The sequence below is a fragment of the Gambusia affinis genome, linkage group LG12, assembly GCF_019740435.1.
Source record: "Gambusia affinis linkage group LG12, SWU_Gaff_1.0, whole genome shotgun sequence".
Taxonomy (NCBI): Eukaryota; Metazoa; Chordata; class Actinopteri; order Cyprinodontiformes; family Poeciliidae; genus Gambusia; species Gambusia affinis.
In genome coordinates this window covers 13,610,227-13,628,719 of record NC_057879.1, presented here as the reverse complement: position 1 = coordinate 13,628,719, position 18,493 = coordinate 13,610,227, and the positions used below count along the sequence as shown (strand labels likewise).

The 18,493-nt window shown below is 34.9% G+C and overlaps 1 protein-coding gene across 2 annotated transcripts in view; it reads left to right on the top strand.

Moving 5' to 3' along the window:
• The window catches only part of tnr (tenascin R (restrictin, janusin)), a 213,418-nt gene extending 196,614 nt beyond the window's left edge, over positions 1–16,804 (top strand). For both annotated transcript variants that reach the window (XM_044134450.1, XM_044134451.1), the window contains exons 25-30: positions 1,587–1,719; positions 2,844–2,995; positions 3,153–3,249; positions 8,881–9,042; positions 9,323–9,486; positions 12,474–16,804. In XM_044134450.1, the coding sequence (XP_043990385.1) occupies positions 1,587–1,719; positions 2,844–2,995; positions 3,153–3,249; positions 8,881–9,042; positions 9,323–9,486; positions 12,474–12,593 (828 nt within the window). In that variant the 3' untranslated portion in view covers positions 12,594–16,804. The remainder of the gene's footprint in view (positions 1–1,586; positions 1,720–2,843; positions 2,996–3,152; positions 3,250–8,880; positions 9,043–9,322; positions 9,487–12,473) is intronic.
• Positions 16,805–18,493: the final 1,689 nt, after the last annotated feature.

Sequence of the window (18,493 nt, the reverse complement as noted above, 5' to 3'; positions counted from 1 at the left end):
TAATTATTCTGCTAATGAGCTGACACTTAATTTCTTGTATCTGTTGCATGTTTCAGATCATTCTCTGACTGAGTTACTGTATTTATGCACATATATGGTTTCATTGGGGTCAGTATGTACTCTCTCTGCTTTGCTGTCATGCAAGCCTGAGTTGACAGAGTCCATAGATTTACATTCTCCATGAGGGGAAATAAAAAGGTCTTCTGTTTTCTCAAAACCCCTTTCCTTTCTGTTTATGCCCGCTATTTATTGTGGTTTAGTTTTTTTCAGAAATCATCAACCCACAACCAAAGAAATTAATTAATATGGAAAATCCACCATGTATGAAATTCTATTTAATTTTATAATTTTTTCAAAACTTTTATTGCTGAACAAGGTCCTTGTCTCCAATTGCATGCATCGTACTGTTTATTCACAGAGCAGTTCTCAAAGCAGCATCTGCATGTCGAGGTGTTTTTCTTTTTTATTTCTCTCTTATTGCCTGCGTCTGAGTCTATGCCTTTAGCAGTTATCTGCATAAAGGCAGTGTTGGTCAGCCGCTGTGCATGAATCTTTTCCGTCACTGAGACAATGGACTGTCATGATTTACACAAATTAAAAGCGAGATTAATTTCTTACCTGTCATTTACCACATGACCAGGAATAGGGTTAGTCAGGGACATGCATGCCTAGAATGACAAAACATCTCAGACAAGGGCAAATACACACCTGGCAAACATCTGACCACTTAACTGCGCGTACACAATCGATATGAAAGGAAAGGGTAGAGAGGTACGCATTAGCCTTGATAAGACAGGGCTCTTCGATTGCAGTAAAAATACTGACCCTGAAAGCCCTCCGATGGGTGAATGTCACTTCCTCTGAGACGGAGTGACGCTATTTTCCAGCTCCTTCAATGCATACTTCACATGGACACATCGCCTTGGAACATGTGATCCGTTTTTCCAATCCAGCTAAATATTTTCTTTTCTTTTTTTATATTTAATGTGTATCCAGGCTACACTGTAACAAACTCAAAAACACTAATGCTTTCATAAACCAGTGTTGATTCTTTTTAAGGGCCTGACTTCATTTATGTTACAGAAAGTACTGCTTTTCAACATTTAAACTTCCAGTTGTGTGAAAACAAAGCAGTATGACAGTTTCGCTAAAGTTCTCTGACGGTTCCTCTAAAAATAGAAAGCTCTTAATCTGATTTCTTGCTGTTCTTCTGTTTGATGATCCGAAAACTCCTTTTATTTTGTCGTCTTCATCTAAAGTAAATGACAATTTATTCTTTGCCATCTGTTTTCATTTTGAATTTTATTTATTTCCCTCCACACATTAAGTGAGACCAGTAACCTTTACTCTAACACTAATTTGCCAGATTTTTCCCATTTTTTTCTGACACACTTCTAAAATTAATTTTCTGTAAATATACAAATAAGCCATTAGGAGTTTTCAGTACAAGAAAAGCTTAAAGGTCTTTCCAAACTTTCCAACTGGTTGCACCTATGATTAAGAGTTTTGCAAACCATAACATTTTACCAACCGATACTTTTCTCCCACAGTAAATGTTAATGAATGTGGTTCTGTGTGTGCACCAGGAGTTGATTCTTGATGCAGAGGACACATGGATTCGACTGGAGGGATTGGCAGAGAGCGCAGAGTACACAGTTAAGCTCCAGGCTGCTAGAGGGCTTGATACCAGTGCTGTGGTTTCCACCACCTTCACTACAGGTACAGGATTTGCAGCCGTGTGTTTTTTTGTTTTTTTTTGTTTGGACTTGAGTTATGGAAGGATTCCTTAGCCCCAGAGGTTTTTCACTGAATGTGGTATTAGAGTTAACAGAACAGAGGTACGTGATAATCTGTCCTTAAAGGCAGAAACAAATTTTATTTCCAGGTCCTTGCCTTACAGACAGCCTGTTATTTCTTACAGGCTGTCTGTAAGAAATAACAGAATAATGTGACCAGGAAGAGAATATCAATTTCCAATTGTGACAATCCCCTCCAGCCAACTAGGTATCTCTTTTTTATCTTTGATCATCACTCAATAAACTCTAAACATACAAATGTGTTGTGCAAATAGGTATGTTAAGTCAATATCCAGCATGTTTCAAATCCATGATTTTGATAATGATCATGTAGTCATGGACTGTAATTATTATTAGCTAATTAGCAATGTACCAAGCATAAAATCTTTCTATGGTTAGTATATATATATATATATATATATATATATATATATATATATATATATATATATATGAATGTTGTGTTATGAAGTTTTAGTTTGTCTTTAATTTTAATTTCACTTAATGCATTATATTAAATAACATACATATATGGTAGTGATACTGATAGGTGTCCATCTCAGAGATGAACATTAAACAAAATTACCTTCAGCAGAACACAAGACTAGATTTTAGTCATATTTTTAGGAAACCCAAATAGAGAAACTGTATAACAAATCACAAACCTTTACTTGTATTTTAGATTTTGAACTAGAGATATTATGATGAAGTTCACATTCAGTATCAGATTGTTAATGCAAAAACAACTTTACTTATTAGTTAAAAATAAGAATTTCAAATACAAATACTACATGGGATCAATCTTAAACTACACATCTAAATTGTCATATAAATAGTTTTCACTAATTTTGAAAAACAAAATAACATATTGACAGCAATATTTTCATAACACCTACAGCATAGTATCTGATGGAACATAAATGGGGGAGGAAATGAAAGATCTTGAACTATTCAACCATAATTCACCTATTCCTAATGCATGTTTTCTTTGACCGAAAAAAGCAGAAGCTAATTAAATTCTGTCATCATCTTTGTATTTCTCTCCAGGGAGCCGTCTGTTTTCAACACCTCAGAACTGTGCCCAACACCTGCTGAACGGAGAGACTGCGAGTGGCGTCTACACCATTTACATCAACAGAGATCCGAGCCAAGGGGTGCAGGTGTACTGTGACATGAGCACGGATGAAGGAGGCTGGATTGTAAGTCACTGTGAAGACAGCACTGTTTAGCACTTTGGTTGAATTAAGAAAATGCAAGAAACCAGGAGACCAATGGTAGAAAACCTTGTTTTTACTGTTATAGAGCCTCTCAGTCGATTTATTTTAATCCCCTTTTCTTTGTCATTTTGATTTCCAGGTGTTTCAGCGTCGTCAAAATGGTCTGACTGACTTTTCCAGAAAGTGGAGTGACTATCGAGTTGGATTTGGAAACCTTGAGGATGAGTTTTGGCTTGGTAAGTCCCCCACTTTGAGTGAATGAACATAGAAAAGAAATGGTAAAAAAACTGTTTTTTTCCCTCTATGAATCTTGTTTGATTTTAAGAGCTAAACAGAGAAAAAGAATGTCTACTTTTGATGTGTCTATCAAAAACACCATGACACGTTTGAGCTACAATTCAAGGTGGCCGCATTTTTTATTTCACTGCCTCGTTGCCAATATATTTCAGCTCCATTTTACACAGAATATTGATCCACAGCCTGCCACCTATTTTGTTGAGTCGTTCCATTTTTCTGGACGCTGTATTTCTGTCTCTGGCTTTGGGTGATTTAGTTTGTGCAATCAATAGAGGCTCATTGTTTCTACTTGGTTTCAATTGATACAATGATTTTACAAGGCAGAGAGATGTCTTCAGTATTCTGTTCAGATGTTAAGGCCTTTATGGCTTTTTATTATTATATTTGTATGATGGATAGTCATACCGTTGGACTGTTTTTTTCTTAATTTTTTTCCTCATCTCATCTTTTGGCACTTGACTTTATAAAGTCTGTTTGATGCATTACTGAATTCTCCGAGAGCTCATCTCCCGCTGAAATTACTTGGTAATTGTTGCGCTGTTCTGATCTAAAGACAAAAACAACTCAACATTCCCATTCCTTTGATGGACAGCTGAATCATTTTCGCTTGCCTCTAAATCTCATTATGAAACTATAATTGTATTCATTGCAAAATGTGCAAATGAGTCATGAGCTCAACAGGTCACCTTTTGTGTTATTGTTCGAGTAAAGATGGTTTATAAAAATAATGCATGAATATTTTATCGCATGAATCAGAGCCTCAAAAGAGATCTTTTGTTCAGAATTGTTTTTAGGAAATCTGGCACATTGTTGATATGATGAGGGGTGGAAAGTAGGGAATTAAGCTTTTTACCCATCTTTATTTACAGTTTCAGTCAAAGGCTTACAGAACTATTCATTGTTGCAACATTGAATGCTTATGCAAATACTATCATATGCATATACAGACATTTATCCAAATGTCCTTTTTCAAAGTAGATATTGATCACATTTTTAGTTGCTATCAGTAAGCTTCTAGTAAAGTTCTACACAACTGAAATGGTCAAATCAACATCTAGTGGCCAAAACTACACCCTGCTGACTAGTATAATTGAAGATGTATGTTTATATATATATGTTGTTTAGCAGGTTAGTTATTTTAGCTCATTTTGTAAGTTTTAATACTAGTAAACAAGACATCAAAATCCAGTGATGAGAATCAAATATTGGCAACTAAGGAAATAAAGGAACTGTCTAAAACAGCAATACATATATAAGGTGGTTCTTGTCCATCATATGTTTGTGGCAATTTCCTACTGGCATTGTACATTCCTACACCAAATGCAAGATTCTTTCTTTTCAGGAGGCACACTATTAATTCAGACTCTTGGTAAGAAAATAGATGAGAACTTTAAAGGACAGTTTTAGATCTAACACATCATGAACTGGAACTGACAGCATAATATGTTTTTTTTATTTTTTTTATTTTATTAGATATTTTTAAATCTGTAGTCTGACTTGTCATTAAGTTGAACTGAAGCTTCTTATGTTGGTTCTCCGCCACCACAGGGAAAGTGTTCAAAGATAAATGTTAAAAGCATGCTGTCATAAATTCATTCTTTATCTATAGCTTTTGTACTTTAGCTAAAACAAAAGGGAGATATCTTCTGCTAAAGCAAAGGCTGAGATAGAAAGAGAAATCCAGATTCTTTACCTTCTCTGAGATAGTAAGTCACAGATATGTCTAAGCTTTTTCAACGAGACCACCTGAGGGGCATTACGCTGAAGCTTACTAACACGGATTTACTGTATGTTTAATGGTTGTGCCTCTAGATTACATTCCAAAGAGCCCTGAAAAAATATATCTAGTTCAGTGAGTACAAAATTTAATCTGACCTGCTTCCTCTACAGTGGAGTCACTCATACCGAGTCCTTTCACCTCCTCTGAACGTGCACCACAAAAAGCTGTCTTTGTGTCCCTTCTTTACTTTGTTGTTGCCTTCCAGGCTGCACTCCATACCTTTACTATATATAGTCTGTAATTGTGTCCTTTCAGTGCATACAAGCTGCTTAATGTAACCTCTGGGTGTGGAGGATCAAGATTTTATTTTTTCCATATTGCCAGATGTTAGTCAACTTCCCAGCTTGGAGCTCAATAGATTCTGTTTGGCACAAAACATTTAGAACGAAAACATGAAGTAGTCATGTTAGCCAAATGATCTGCTAGTTAGAATAGTTGAGCCTTGGAAACCTTGAGGTGTCTTGACGGCGGTAACCAATCCAGGCTTACTGCGAAAAATGACCCAGGGTGAAGTTTCTAAGATCTCAACTTTTAGGACTGATTGGTTAATAATATACCTTACATTATTTGGACTAAGTCTTATAGATAAAAGCATTATCATTGCTGAAATTTTACCTCAGTGACATAATAAGAGCCGCCAGATTTTCTGGTATTAAGTAAATACATTTCATTAGATTGGGACCACCTGTCTCCTAATTACACTATAATCATATGGGGTAAAACAGATTTAATTTCGCCACTGAATGCTTCTAGAATGCATTTGTTTCTAGTTTATGATCATATTAATATCTGCCTTGTTTCAGCCTCTCTTCTTAACAATACCTTCGTGTGAAACTCATGTGAAACTTCTCTCAAATTTGTTACTTGAGTGAATAAAAATTTGTCACTTTAAGTTTTTTAAAACCATATTCAAATCATATTTGCCAAAGACTAAATTTGTGAAGGTTTATTCTTACATTGAAAACTCCAAAACTTCATGCCAATGCAATTGAGTATGGCAACATTACTGAGGAAGCAAGTCTAAAACCCTCCATGCTGGTCACCCCACACCTTGCCAAAAAAGACTCAAAAATAATAAAACTGAAACAGAGCCGCCAACTTAGAGAAGGCAATATGTTATTGAATTACAGAGGGGTGTCTCAGAAAAAGACTGTGATAATTCATATTTACAAATGTTCTTTAATAAAATATGAACTCAGTGAAGCCAAGTTGTTATGAGCACAAGGTGCCAAATGAAGTGGCCCAAGACAAATATAGTTTGTTTTTTTTAATACAGTGACATAGGTTGTAAGTTAACTTATGTATTTAACTTTTATAGCATACTAAATATTGTATTCAATTTTTCTTTTCAGTATTTACCATTTAAGAAGTGACCTCAGAACCTTTTGTTGTTATAAATGTATATCTAGTGACATCTTACCTATAGTCAGTGTAGTTCCACTGTGTGCAGGCGTCAATAAATTAGATCACAGTTATAGCCTTGGGGAGCCATTGCGGCAAACATTCAGCTAATCACCACCTCTGCACTCAGAATAGCAATTTACTGCACAATAGGAACCATAAACATAGATATTAAATCCACTCAAACTGAAAAGACGAGCCACTCGACTGGCCAGCGGTAAAGAGTTTGATAATTATCTGCTGTAGTTTGAGGACGATCATTTTTAACCGTGCTCTTTATTTGCACCATGCTCGCTGACCTCTGCTGAACGCAGTTTTAGTTTGATGATGTAATAAAAGAGACATTCGGGTGACTGGGAGCAATCTGTAATCATTATCCCATCCTTTTGCCTTTTAATTCTCCCCTTATTGTTTCTACATAAGTGTGGGAGTGAGGCCGGTAATAAAATGGAAGATAATAGCGCCGGGGCTCAATCGTGTGTCAAAATGCATTTTCAGTCACTCCACTCAAGAATGAAGCAGTAAAAAAAAAAAAAGCATAAATGACGGGTGGTGCATTTATTGCTGATAGCACAACTATGTTATGCAACAGAAATTAAAAGCGACTCACCGTTAAGCTCAGTTTTATTACCACAATTGCTTTTTCCCGTCGCCCTAAGTGCCCCTGGGTTGTAACATCGATTGTATCTCTCTTCCGTTGACATACTGTATTACAGCAGACTTAGTTTTCCTGCTGCACTACTTCTTATCAGTAAAGGCTAGCGATTTAATTCCTGTCAAATCTTTTCTCAGGTTGGTTCATCTAAAGTGCACATGTGATGCATCTGCTAGAGGTTAAGCAGAGAGGGATGCTCTTTTCCAAATGGGCGCTTGTAATCTGATAGCGAAGGCAGCTCCAATCGCTCAGGTTGGTGTGGGGCCTTATCGCATATTGGGGTTCAAACAAGCTTTGTATCTGCTGCCTCTGAGATAGCAAGCAAAGACACTGATCTCAGTGAGTTGCAAGATGTGGTATTTGGCGGAGGGCAGGTGGCAACAGCGTCCACCACTCTACAGTGTCAATCATACACGGCAGCTGACAAAGACATTTGACAGATGCACTTATCGGGATACAACCTATCACCCTCATAAGCTGGTGGCGAAAAGACTGACATTGAGCTGCATCTTAGAGCATAAAGTCTGTGAATGTTTTGGCTGTTTACAGTCAGAAAATCTCAACTTTAAGCTGCCTGTGGTCTCTCAACTTTACTGTAATTATAATAATCCAGATACACAAGAAATCGGTCTTTATATTTCTTTTATTTACTCAAATACATTTATTTTCATTGGCTGCCGTAAATTAAACTTTGAGAAATATTACAATTTCAAAACATTGGAATATGATGAAGTATTAAGGCCAGGCTAAGAAGTAATATATTATGAAGAAAATGGCTTCATTACAATGTTCCCCACTTCAAATTTTATTTTTTGATTACTTTTAAGTAGGAATTTCCATAAAATTACTACTTCACTCTCATGACTTTATTCTGGTAATAGATTTTTTTTATCTTATTATTTTGACTTTTTTGTCTGATGACCTTATTCTCATAGTTTTATTGTCATATAACTGTATTCTCATAATATTATGACTTTATTTCCTAGCCTGGCCCTAATACTCCATTCAATTGGAATAAATATTGAAATGTTCATTTGTTTCAGTCATTCAACTCAAAAAGGAAAACTCTAGATCATTATACCAATTAGTTACACCCAGAATTATATATTTGCATTTCTGTTAACTTAAAAGTCTTGAAACACCGAAAATTAGAATATTACAGTGTAGGTGGATACAAAGTCCTGCTCGAAAATGATCAGCATATCCAAAAATCTTGTCAGCATAAAAGGATAAAGTTCTCTAAAGTTTCCTGGAAAGCGTTCACACAGACATTGGTCTTGATATAAAACACAGTGTATCCTCACTATTAGATGACATAGCTCAACAAACCATTACCTTCTAGACTGTAGAGTTTTGCTTTTTCTTTCTAAAAAGGACTTTGAACCACCCAGCAATGTCAAGCACTTTTTCCTCCAGTACTCTCAAGTACTTTAGTCCAGGTAGGATGCTTCGGACATAGACTTGTTCAAGTGGCTCAGCACAAGGACCTAAATTGTTTTTGTGGATAAATCTGTTTTGTAGTTCTTGAAGCACTGAATTCACACCTTTTGAATCTCCTGCAGGCCCCTGAATCATGTTTGCTTCTCAGTAATCTTAAGGCTATGTTTACCACTGTTGGTTTTTCATCCTTCTCTATAGCTGTGCCTTGTGAACAATTAATTTCTTGAATCTTTTCTTGAAACTTACTCTCCTACATTTACTTAATGTTTTAAACACTTACTTGTTTTTCTACAGGTCTTGATAACATCCAGAAAATTGCTTCTCAGGGACGCTATGAGCTGAGAATTGACATGAGGGACGGACAGGAATCAGTTTATGCCAATTATGACAAATTTTCCATTGGAGATGCAAGAAACCTCTACAAGCTCAGGATAGGAGATTATAATGGCACTGCTGGTAAGTGGTTTGGCCGTAAAGAACATTTTCAGCATGTAACTCTTCAACACTCAAAGCTGACCCTTAATTTTATTTAAAAATTGACACTTATGTAATTTATGTTTTGTTTTTTTGTTTTTTCCTGGGTGAAAAGTATTTGTTACCCAGAGTACTTCACAAAGACTTTTTTTCTGTTTCACTTCCTGTATCCCTGCTACTTTTTGAATCATGTTACTGTTAATTGTGGTCATACATCCCAATGACATTAAATGTTCTCTGTCCCACTCTTCTCTGATCACAGGTGACTCTTTCAGCTACCACCAGGGCCGTCCATTCTCAACTAAAGACAGAGACAATGACATTGCTGTCACTAACTGTGCCTTGTCCTACAAAGGAGCCTGGTGGTACAAGAACTGCCACCGGGCCAACCTCAATGGAAAATATGGTGAATCCAGACACAGTCAGGTCTGTCTTTTAAGTCACTACATTTCCTTCCTTAAACATTCACAGTTCAAAATGTAGCATAAAAGTGTGACAATTTCTCAGCTTTACTTTGAGTCAGTTCCATTTTACAAGTTTGGTTCTTCTTAGAAGTGGGCCTCTTTACCTTTAGATTAGTGGCTTTAACCAATACGTATGTATTGTAGATTAAACTTTGTTTGAAGTGATGAGGATATATTGTAATTTAGGTTATCTTAAAAAGCAAGTTGTTGATAATCTGTAATCCCCAAAAAGTGTATGCTTGTGTCCATTAGATTAACAAAATCAAAAACTTTCCTGTCCTTAGTTTCTAACTTACAAACTTTGACCTAATCTTCTCTCTATGAATCATTTCAACCATTATAAAAACTCTTTTCAAAGCTGTTAGGAACAAATGCTTTTTTTGCAGATTCCATATTCTGCTTTTACCTTTGTGTCAACGATATGATAGTATTAATCTGTTTTCCTATAAAGCTTTAAGATATTCTTTTTTTTATTATTATTGTGATCTTGATCAAAGAAATTTTGGGCTTTACTTGACTGCAAACCTGTCATTTGGTTCAAGTTTTGTTGTCTCTGTATTATTCCATAGTATTTTGTCAACAATGTTGGTGCAGCAACTGTCCCTGGGTGGCTGGGACCCAGTGGGAAGAGTAGTCATCTGACATTTAGAGGGTGTGAACTCAATTCCAACAATCCCAACTATCTTGTCCAGAATCACCATATGTCAAAGTGCTCCTGCGTATCGGTACATGTGGTGAATATAGTGGAGAATTGCTCTGTAAGGTTAGAAAAGCTTTGTCAAAGTGCCATATATGTACTGCTAATGGTGTCAGAGCAACATGCTACGACAAGTTAACATATTGCCAGGAGGTGCTTACATCAATAAAAATACACAAGTCAACAATTTATTGTCTTCCCATAAACAGAGTTTATGTTTTTTTATTCTATATTTTTAAAATTTCTGTTGTTTTTCTAGTCCATATGGTGTGGTTGATTGGGTTTTATATTTGGTATTTTTGTGGCCATTTGAATCAATTGCCTATTAAACTAAATGTCCTCATTTGAAAAGGTTGACATTTTCAAAGTGTATTTTGGCATTTGCGAAAATCGACATGAAAGGAAGCCATTACAGCACACTGATTAAAGGTTAAAACCTCTTGAATTGAAAGACTAATTATTAGCAAATTAAAACACTTGAAAGAGCATCCTGAGTGGTCTTGTGGAGCAGCTCAGAAACAACTGCTGCACAGATTTTCTTGTTTTGCATTCCAAGGGAAAATATGATCCACAAAACACACTGTGAAGAGGGTTCAAATCATCTGAGCACTTCCAAATGCTTCTAGTTATTTTGGAGGAGTGTTTTTTTTTTTTTTTTTATGAAAGACTAAGTAATTTAAAATATGTTCTTATTTATAATAAACTCAGGAACAGCCATATCAAGCCTTGATGTTATGTCAACCCTTTTTTCAGCCTTGTGCAGAAAACGCTGTACAAGCCATCAGTGTGTTTTTTTCAGTCTGAGTTTGTGTGTGTGGGTGCGCGTGTGTGTGTGTGAAGTAAAAATCAGGCTGAGTCATGAAGGCTTTAGAGAAGTCCTGTTTTTCCCTCTCTGCTTTTGCTTTTTTTTTTTTCTTTTTGACATCTTGAAGTAAAAGAAATGCAGAAGCAAATATAAAATGAAGGTAGACTTAAAATGAAAATCTTATAAAGATGAGAAGAAGCAGATGGACATGACGTACAAAAGGGCAAGAATAAACTATTATAGGGGTTAATGTTAAGAGATTAACAATTAAATTTTAAAAAATTAAATTATTAGCATTTCACTGGCCGCCACTAGTATTAGCCTTTTTCCTAAAATATTTTTTTATGTATTAGCTATGTTTAGTATACTGAAAGGATGAAGTAAATGTAAGACAACTTGCTAGTGATGCCCCACAAGCTACTGAATGTTAGCATTTAGGCTAACATTAACATTTTGGCTAATTTTAGCTTACACACTAATTTTAACGTATTGATTGGAGTAAGTCCATGTTACTTAACATGCTTGTGACTTTCCATGTGCTATTGAGGACATTGTAGCTTACTTTAGCATTGATGCTAAATTTTAGCATCAGAACGCTGGTTTCCAACGGGCACATTTTACAGGCCCCGTTTATATTTCCTCAGAAAGTTTCTAGTTAGACAAAAGTTATAATGGCATTGTATATTTAAAATCACAGTTGTGATCTTTATTTCTGACATGATACTGTTACTAAAATTAAAGTTTTTTCTGCACAAACTGACATTTCCTTTCTGAGCCTTGATCTTAAATGTTTTTTTTTTCTTCAATATAAAAGTTTCAGTACACAAATATTACAGACTCAAAAAGAGGAGGCAATTTTCATGCTAAATCCAACTTTGCAGCTTTAATTTTCTGTGAAGTAAAACCAACACAACACAATTTCATGACAGTTATAGGCTTAATCATATTGAAGCTGCTTGAAGTTATATTCCACAAAGCTGTCTGCTAGAGAACATAAATGTGATGAAGTAGCAAACAAACACCAACTAACTAAATGCAATGCATGTTAGCTGCTGTGCAGCATTTGTAATTAGCTTAATTTCATTCTCATCGAGCTTCAGTGAATTTTTTATGACTGATTTATTAAATAAATGATTAAGAAACTGTGGTCTGACTGGAAAATAGAGTAAATTTTAAGTAGGCAAATTGGGAAAATGTGCCCAACCAATTTAATACTTTACTGTTGTGAAGTAAAAACCAATATGTTTTTTTTAATTTGAAGTAATTTTTCTTAAATGTAGTTATTGAACTATCATCTTGATAAATTGTGTCCAAGCAGCAAGACTACACTGTTATGTTGAGAAAGCTCTTTATTATAAGCATTGTACACTAGCCCTGTTTGTCTTTATTAGGGAATAAAATATTCAAATTGAGGCAGCATCTCTAAGTTTTACTTCCATTTTTGCAGGGTATCAACTGGTACCACTGGAAAGGCCACGAGTTTTCCATTCCCTTTGTGGAGATGAAGATGAGGCCCTTCAACTTTCGCAGTATCAGCAGTAAGAGGAGACGATCCACCACCGTATAAACACACCACCTCCGCCCTGCCAAGAATTGTGGATAAATGGAGTTTAGATGATACTAAACTCCATTTAGTTTAGTATGGGTGTTAAATCTCTGCTATCTGTGCGCCTTTCTGACCGCAAAGGCAGGCTGAAATTAAACTGTGCCACATCTCATTAGTGAGGCCGCAGAGACTGACGGAGTGAGCAATTAAACAAAGCTACTAATATTTCATTTGGCAAATTTCATGAATTAATACTTTACCAACTTGTTATTTTAACCTGGATACTGTCAGAAAATAGCAGAGAGGTTTTGACACCACATCCAAACTCTGTTGATCTTTCCGCCTGTCCAGCATATGCTGTCTTTTCCTGCTGTACTTCTACTTAGAAGACAATGTATGTAATTTATTAAGTACTCAGAATGACAATGGTTGTAACTGCTGTAAAAAAAAAGTAAAAACAAAAAGGGAGGAATGCAAACGAAGATGTTTTGGTTTAACCTTAACATTTGAGTTTTCCTTCCTTGAGATGCTGAATTGTGCTCAGAAATGCTCTTAAGGTTAAAATACTGCGCTTTTTTTAGCCATTATAAAATGACACTGAAATCGATAGTATATGCCCTTAAAACTCTGTAATATATATATATAAATATATTTTTATAGCTGATATTGTGACTGAGTCCTCCTATAATTTGATGCCTTGATTTATGAACCTCAATTAAGTTAACTCAAAAATAGTAACATACTGGATTGAGTCAGGAAAAAAAACATTACACAGCAAAATTGAACATAGAAAATAATCATTAATCAAATAATTCACCAGCAACATCTTCATTGCCTTGTAATTTATTTGTTTCATGTGTAATGTAAGCTACTTTAGATGAATTACATAAAGCAGAGGGAGAATAATCATCTTCTTTACACATTGTTATATGTTTGGTAGCCCCACTGAGACAATGAGAGCGGAAACACAGCTAAGCTATTGCAGTTCAGTCTGTTAGGTGAACACATTTAGTTGTTCATGGGCATTTTATTCTTGCTTGATTTAATTTCCAAGCAAATTAGTCAGAAAATCTTTTAACTTTGTTGCTGACGTAGGGATTTTCTTGCAGAAATAATGGCGATGGATGCAACAGTTAACCAAAGGCCTTCGTAATAAAGATTTAATGATTGAAAATAATGCGGTCTTGATACTGCCCCACATTTCAAGCCCTTTTGTATTCATTGTGATTCCCCCAAATGCGAAGTGAAATTTTCTAAATGCTATTCAGAACAAAGTCAGTGTGGGCATAGTGCAGATTTAAGTCTGGCTCCCTTCCTGCTGCTTGCTGAAATGAACTAAACAAAGAAAGCAGAACAGAAGAGTGAAGCCAAGTTTTCCTTGTACTCGCTTCACTGTTTAAGCTGCTTCACGAAACAAAGAAATCCACTAACACTGCTGGGAATGTGTTCCTTTTAGTGGGGTTGGCGTAATCTTTGGCTTGCCAACCAACCATGTGTTCATGGTGGCACACAAGGCATTCGGGGCCAGTTAGCTGACAGTAGTCTTTCTGCCTGAGTTTAAGATAGACAAAACAAACATGACTGGAAGAAAGAAACCAATGTCACAGTCACTATAAGCAACATTTTGTCTCATTTATTAGGTAATCAAATACTTTGTTTACTATTATTTTCTGTATCTTCTTTACTCTTCTCAGTAAATCCTCTGATTGAAAATAGTAGCCCTCCCCTGTTCTACTACTACTGTTACTACTACTACTAATATACTTATGTAGATATGAAGTTGAACTGTCTTTTACTTTCACTGACCCCATTCAATGGCAGCCAACAAAGAAACCCCACTGGGGAATTCCTGCTAAAAACAGTGTATTTCTAACCACTGTTGTGCTAAGGGATGAATGGAGCCTCCTGCATGTTGACTGAAATGCTGCCAACAACTTGAGAGTGAACAACAAATGTCTTTAGAATATATTTGTGCACATATTTATCTTTTGTTCTATCTTAAAGCTGCCCCTGAAATGATTTAAAAATAGATTTAAATTTCTTTTTTTTTTCCACTTTAAGCCTTTTAATCAACATGAAACCTTTCCCAGGTTGATGATTGGGTTTTTAATTGTCAGAGGATTTCAGACTCTCTCATGCAATAAACTTATCTTAGTTATTTATAGTGAAGTAGATTAATATGTGTGTGTGCTTATTTAATTACCTGCTTTGATAAATTTCTCTTCTTTGGGATTTGTATAAATGAATAATGGTCTGGAAGCTCTTCTTAAAGGAAACAGATTGTATTTTATGTTCTGGCAATATTTCTCATTGCAAACTCCAAGGTGCTTGTAAATCAAACAAAAACAGAACTGTCATTTTTATTTACGTCCACATGGTGGGGAAAATAAATACTGAACACCAAATTTTTCTTATGCTTATATTTATATTCAGGCTGTTGACATGAAATTCACACCAGATTCTTGTAACCTTCCAAGTATTCCACATATACAAAAATAAAAAATAGTTTGTTTTCTTTATGTCTGGAGAAAAAAAAAATCATCTGTTGGTAGTGAAAAAAACTCAAGATTGTAGGCATTGCTCAAGTGGCACTTTGATAAGTATTTCTATCCAAATGTTTTAAAATGTTGAAGGTTCTTTGCTTTTCTATGCTTTCTCATCTTCTAGCGGCTTTATTTTCCTTTTTCTGAAACCAGTTTAAAGTTCAAGTTTTTTGTTGTTTGACAAAAAAAAAAAAATCCATCTTTTCCTTCCTCCGTTTTCTGTTAGATGAACTCAGTCAGTATGATATGCTGAAAGACAGATACACACCATTATGTTCTTTGCTCCATATATTACTGGTGGTGTTCAATGGCTCTTGGACAACCTTCCTGTTTATTATTATTTTTTTCACTTTATTCTAAGACATGAGCATTTGGTTACTGCTGGGGTATGGCAGCCCCGATGGTGCTCACTGAAACATTCATAAGTTTAGAAAGTCACCTGTAGACAATCCAGTCGCTATGCCTTACAACAATAAGGTTACAGAGGTATTGAGAGAGTTTAGTTTATTTTCCTCATAATGTTGTGCAACAATTTTGTAATGTGTTCATAGGTTATATGTAGATACAACCAAGACAGGTGAAATTATTTGACACTGACAGGGCGCAAGAGCTCTTTGTAAATACTGACATGATTCTTTTTCTTTATGTTTGATATCTTTACCATAAAATCTACTGTATTTACTCATAATTTATATTAAATATGTGTTTGATGTCTTTAAAAGCATGGATTACTTGGGTAGTTACCAACATATACTGTGAATTTCATGTTAATGTCTGATCACAAATATATTTGTTGAGAGGAAAAAAAAACACTGACATGCTAAATATTTATTTTATTCACTGTATATATAAATTGGTCAAATCTCAGTTTTTCTTATATTCAAATACTGTTTCGCATGGCACTAACTTTTTGGAGAACTATGATAATATTTCTCTTCTACGCTGTTTTAGGAAATTTAATAAATTCTTCAAATCCATTTTCTCTTCAAGGTATGCCTCAAAATGCAATTAAAAAGAGCATCAACTATTGACTTGATTTAAAATAGGAATTAATATTCTTTTTTTATTATTTTGCACCATGTAAAGTTTCATCTGTTTGATTCACTGTAATTTTTTAAAACATCTTAATTCTTGGAAACCTAAACACATTCACTGTTTAGTCATTTGTACAGAAGAGTTGTTTACTTAATTGTTCTTCATTTTCCACTTCCTGTGACATCAGTCACGCTCGGTCCTGTAAACTACTGAAGAAATACCACAAGTTTACATGCTCAGTTTGCTTAATCCAAAAACTGCAACTTGAAATGATCTGAACAATGCTGGCATGGACATGTAAATGTTGATAAAATGTGATTTTGACAGTTTGAAAGCTAAGGTAAACTTAAACTAAGAATTTGTTGTTGGATAACCTTGAATATTACTGTCAAATTTAGCTCTAGTTTGACTTAAACATGTACAATAAAGTTCCTTTTTTAAAACATTTTCTACATATTAATAAAATATTCTAATACTCTCATTTGATGACTATTTTTCCTTTGCTTTGTGGCTGTTAACAATGTTTTTGTTTTTGCTAAGTGTGCAGAGGACTACTTGGGATAGTTTTAACATCCATGTTCATCCATGTACATTAGTTATACTTGACTTGAGTAAACTCATATCTAAAGTGTCAGATGCTGGTCTCACAACCATTCTTCATCTCATATAATCAGGGGTAAAAATAAACAAATAAATGTGTGGTTCTTCAAAACAAAAGCACTTCCTGTTTGATTCAAATTTTCAACCTCATCTTTTTTAATCTATTTCTGTTTTTCTTTTAAAATAAATGTATATTTTCATTTATTCTAGAGCTACACTGTGCCATGATAATATATATCGTAAAGACGGTATAATTTGGCATTGATAGTCTCCATACTCCTTTCTCATGTTAGTGCAATTCTCCCAATAATATTTTTCATCTTCCTTTTCTTTGTCATGTCATTTGTGTCAAAATTGCAGGTCTATGCAAAAGACTGAATATGTTATTGACATTGAAAATGGCGATTCCTGACAATTTAATATTGAATACACAATGCATTCTGGATAGCTTGTTGCAAAATTAGTCTTGCATTCCACTAATATCATGATTACGGTACATTCGGTAGCTGATAAGAGTGTCTTTTACGTGCTTAACTAAAGAGATAAGATTCCCTTGAGATAACAGTTGGTTTTTTTGGGGGTTTTTTTTGTCTCGTATAAAACATTTTAGGGGTCAAATAGGTTGCTAGAAATCAAAAATAATTAAATTCAAAGCATGCTCTTGCCAGTGAAAATACAAGGTTTCAGCAGCTAAATCATTTTGAGAAATTTAGCTGAATATGACAGAGAAGCAGTAAATAAATCTAGCTTTAATTGTCTCTGTTTTTCTTCTGTGTTGTACAGGTTTCTAATAATAGAAGAAAACCGCTAGATCTTATAATTCCCTTTGAGGTAGTTACATTAAGGCTTTTTAAAGTCTGCTTTTTCAATCGCTGTAACTGAAGATTATTCATCACACATTATTGAAAACCCAGTCAAATTGGAGAATATTTTCTCAGATTGGAAAATTATGCACATCTTTCAGTAAATACACGCAATACACTTAGCCACATATTTGTTTTTTAACAGACTAGATTCTCAAAAACCTTTATATCAGCAAATTTAGATGCATTGTCTATTCATGGCATGTTCCAGTTATCCACTAATTATTCATACAGGTGATTGGTCAGCAAAAACAACTTGATAAATAACTATGCTTTGTGAAGTTTCTGAATAAATTAAACTAAAACACAAAGAAATAAGCAACACAGCAGTTGTTCTGCAGTAGCAAAGGTCAGAGGGATTAGCTGATTACTGAAAATGTTTCACAAGACCAACTGCTGTACTAATTGCAGTTTTGAGATTGAAAAAGGAATATCGTTATACTTTGATTCAGTTCAACAATATGTTATTGGTTTCACAGTGAAATAATAAAAATTTAACAAAACATTTCCTTCACCAAAGGAACTGAGACAGTTTTATGTTAAATCTTCATAATTCGACATAAAGGCTAAAAGAAAGTAGGCTATTTCCTCAACTTGAGCACAAATGCAGAGGATTGGTTTACTCGCCCTGCAGTCACTCAGCAAACTCTGGGCTTCTCTAGCTCTCCTTCGCTCCAGTCAGGCAGATCTCAGCGCATTTAAGAACAATCACTGATAACTGGTTAGTATTTGCCAAGATGTATTTGTGAACAAACCAAGTTGAAACACAATTGCTCAAACTCCTACCATAAGATTGCAGCTATGGTAACACAACACCCAAACTGATTTCTTAGGACTAATCTTTAAATATGAATCAAAATGAAATTCTTTAATTAACGTC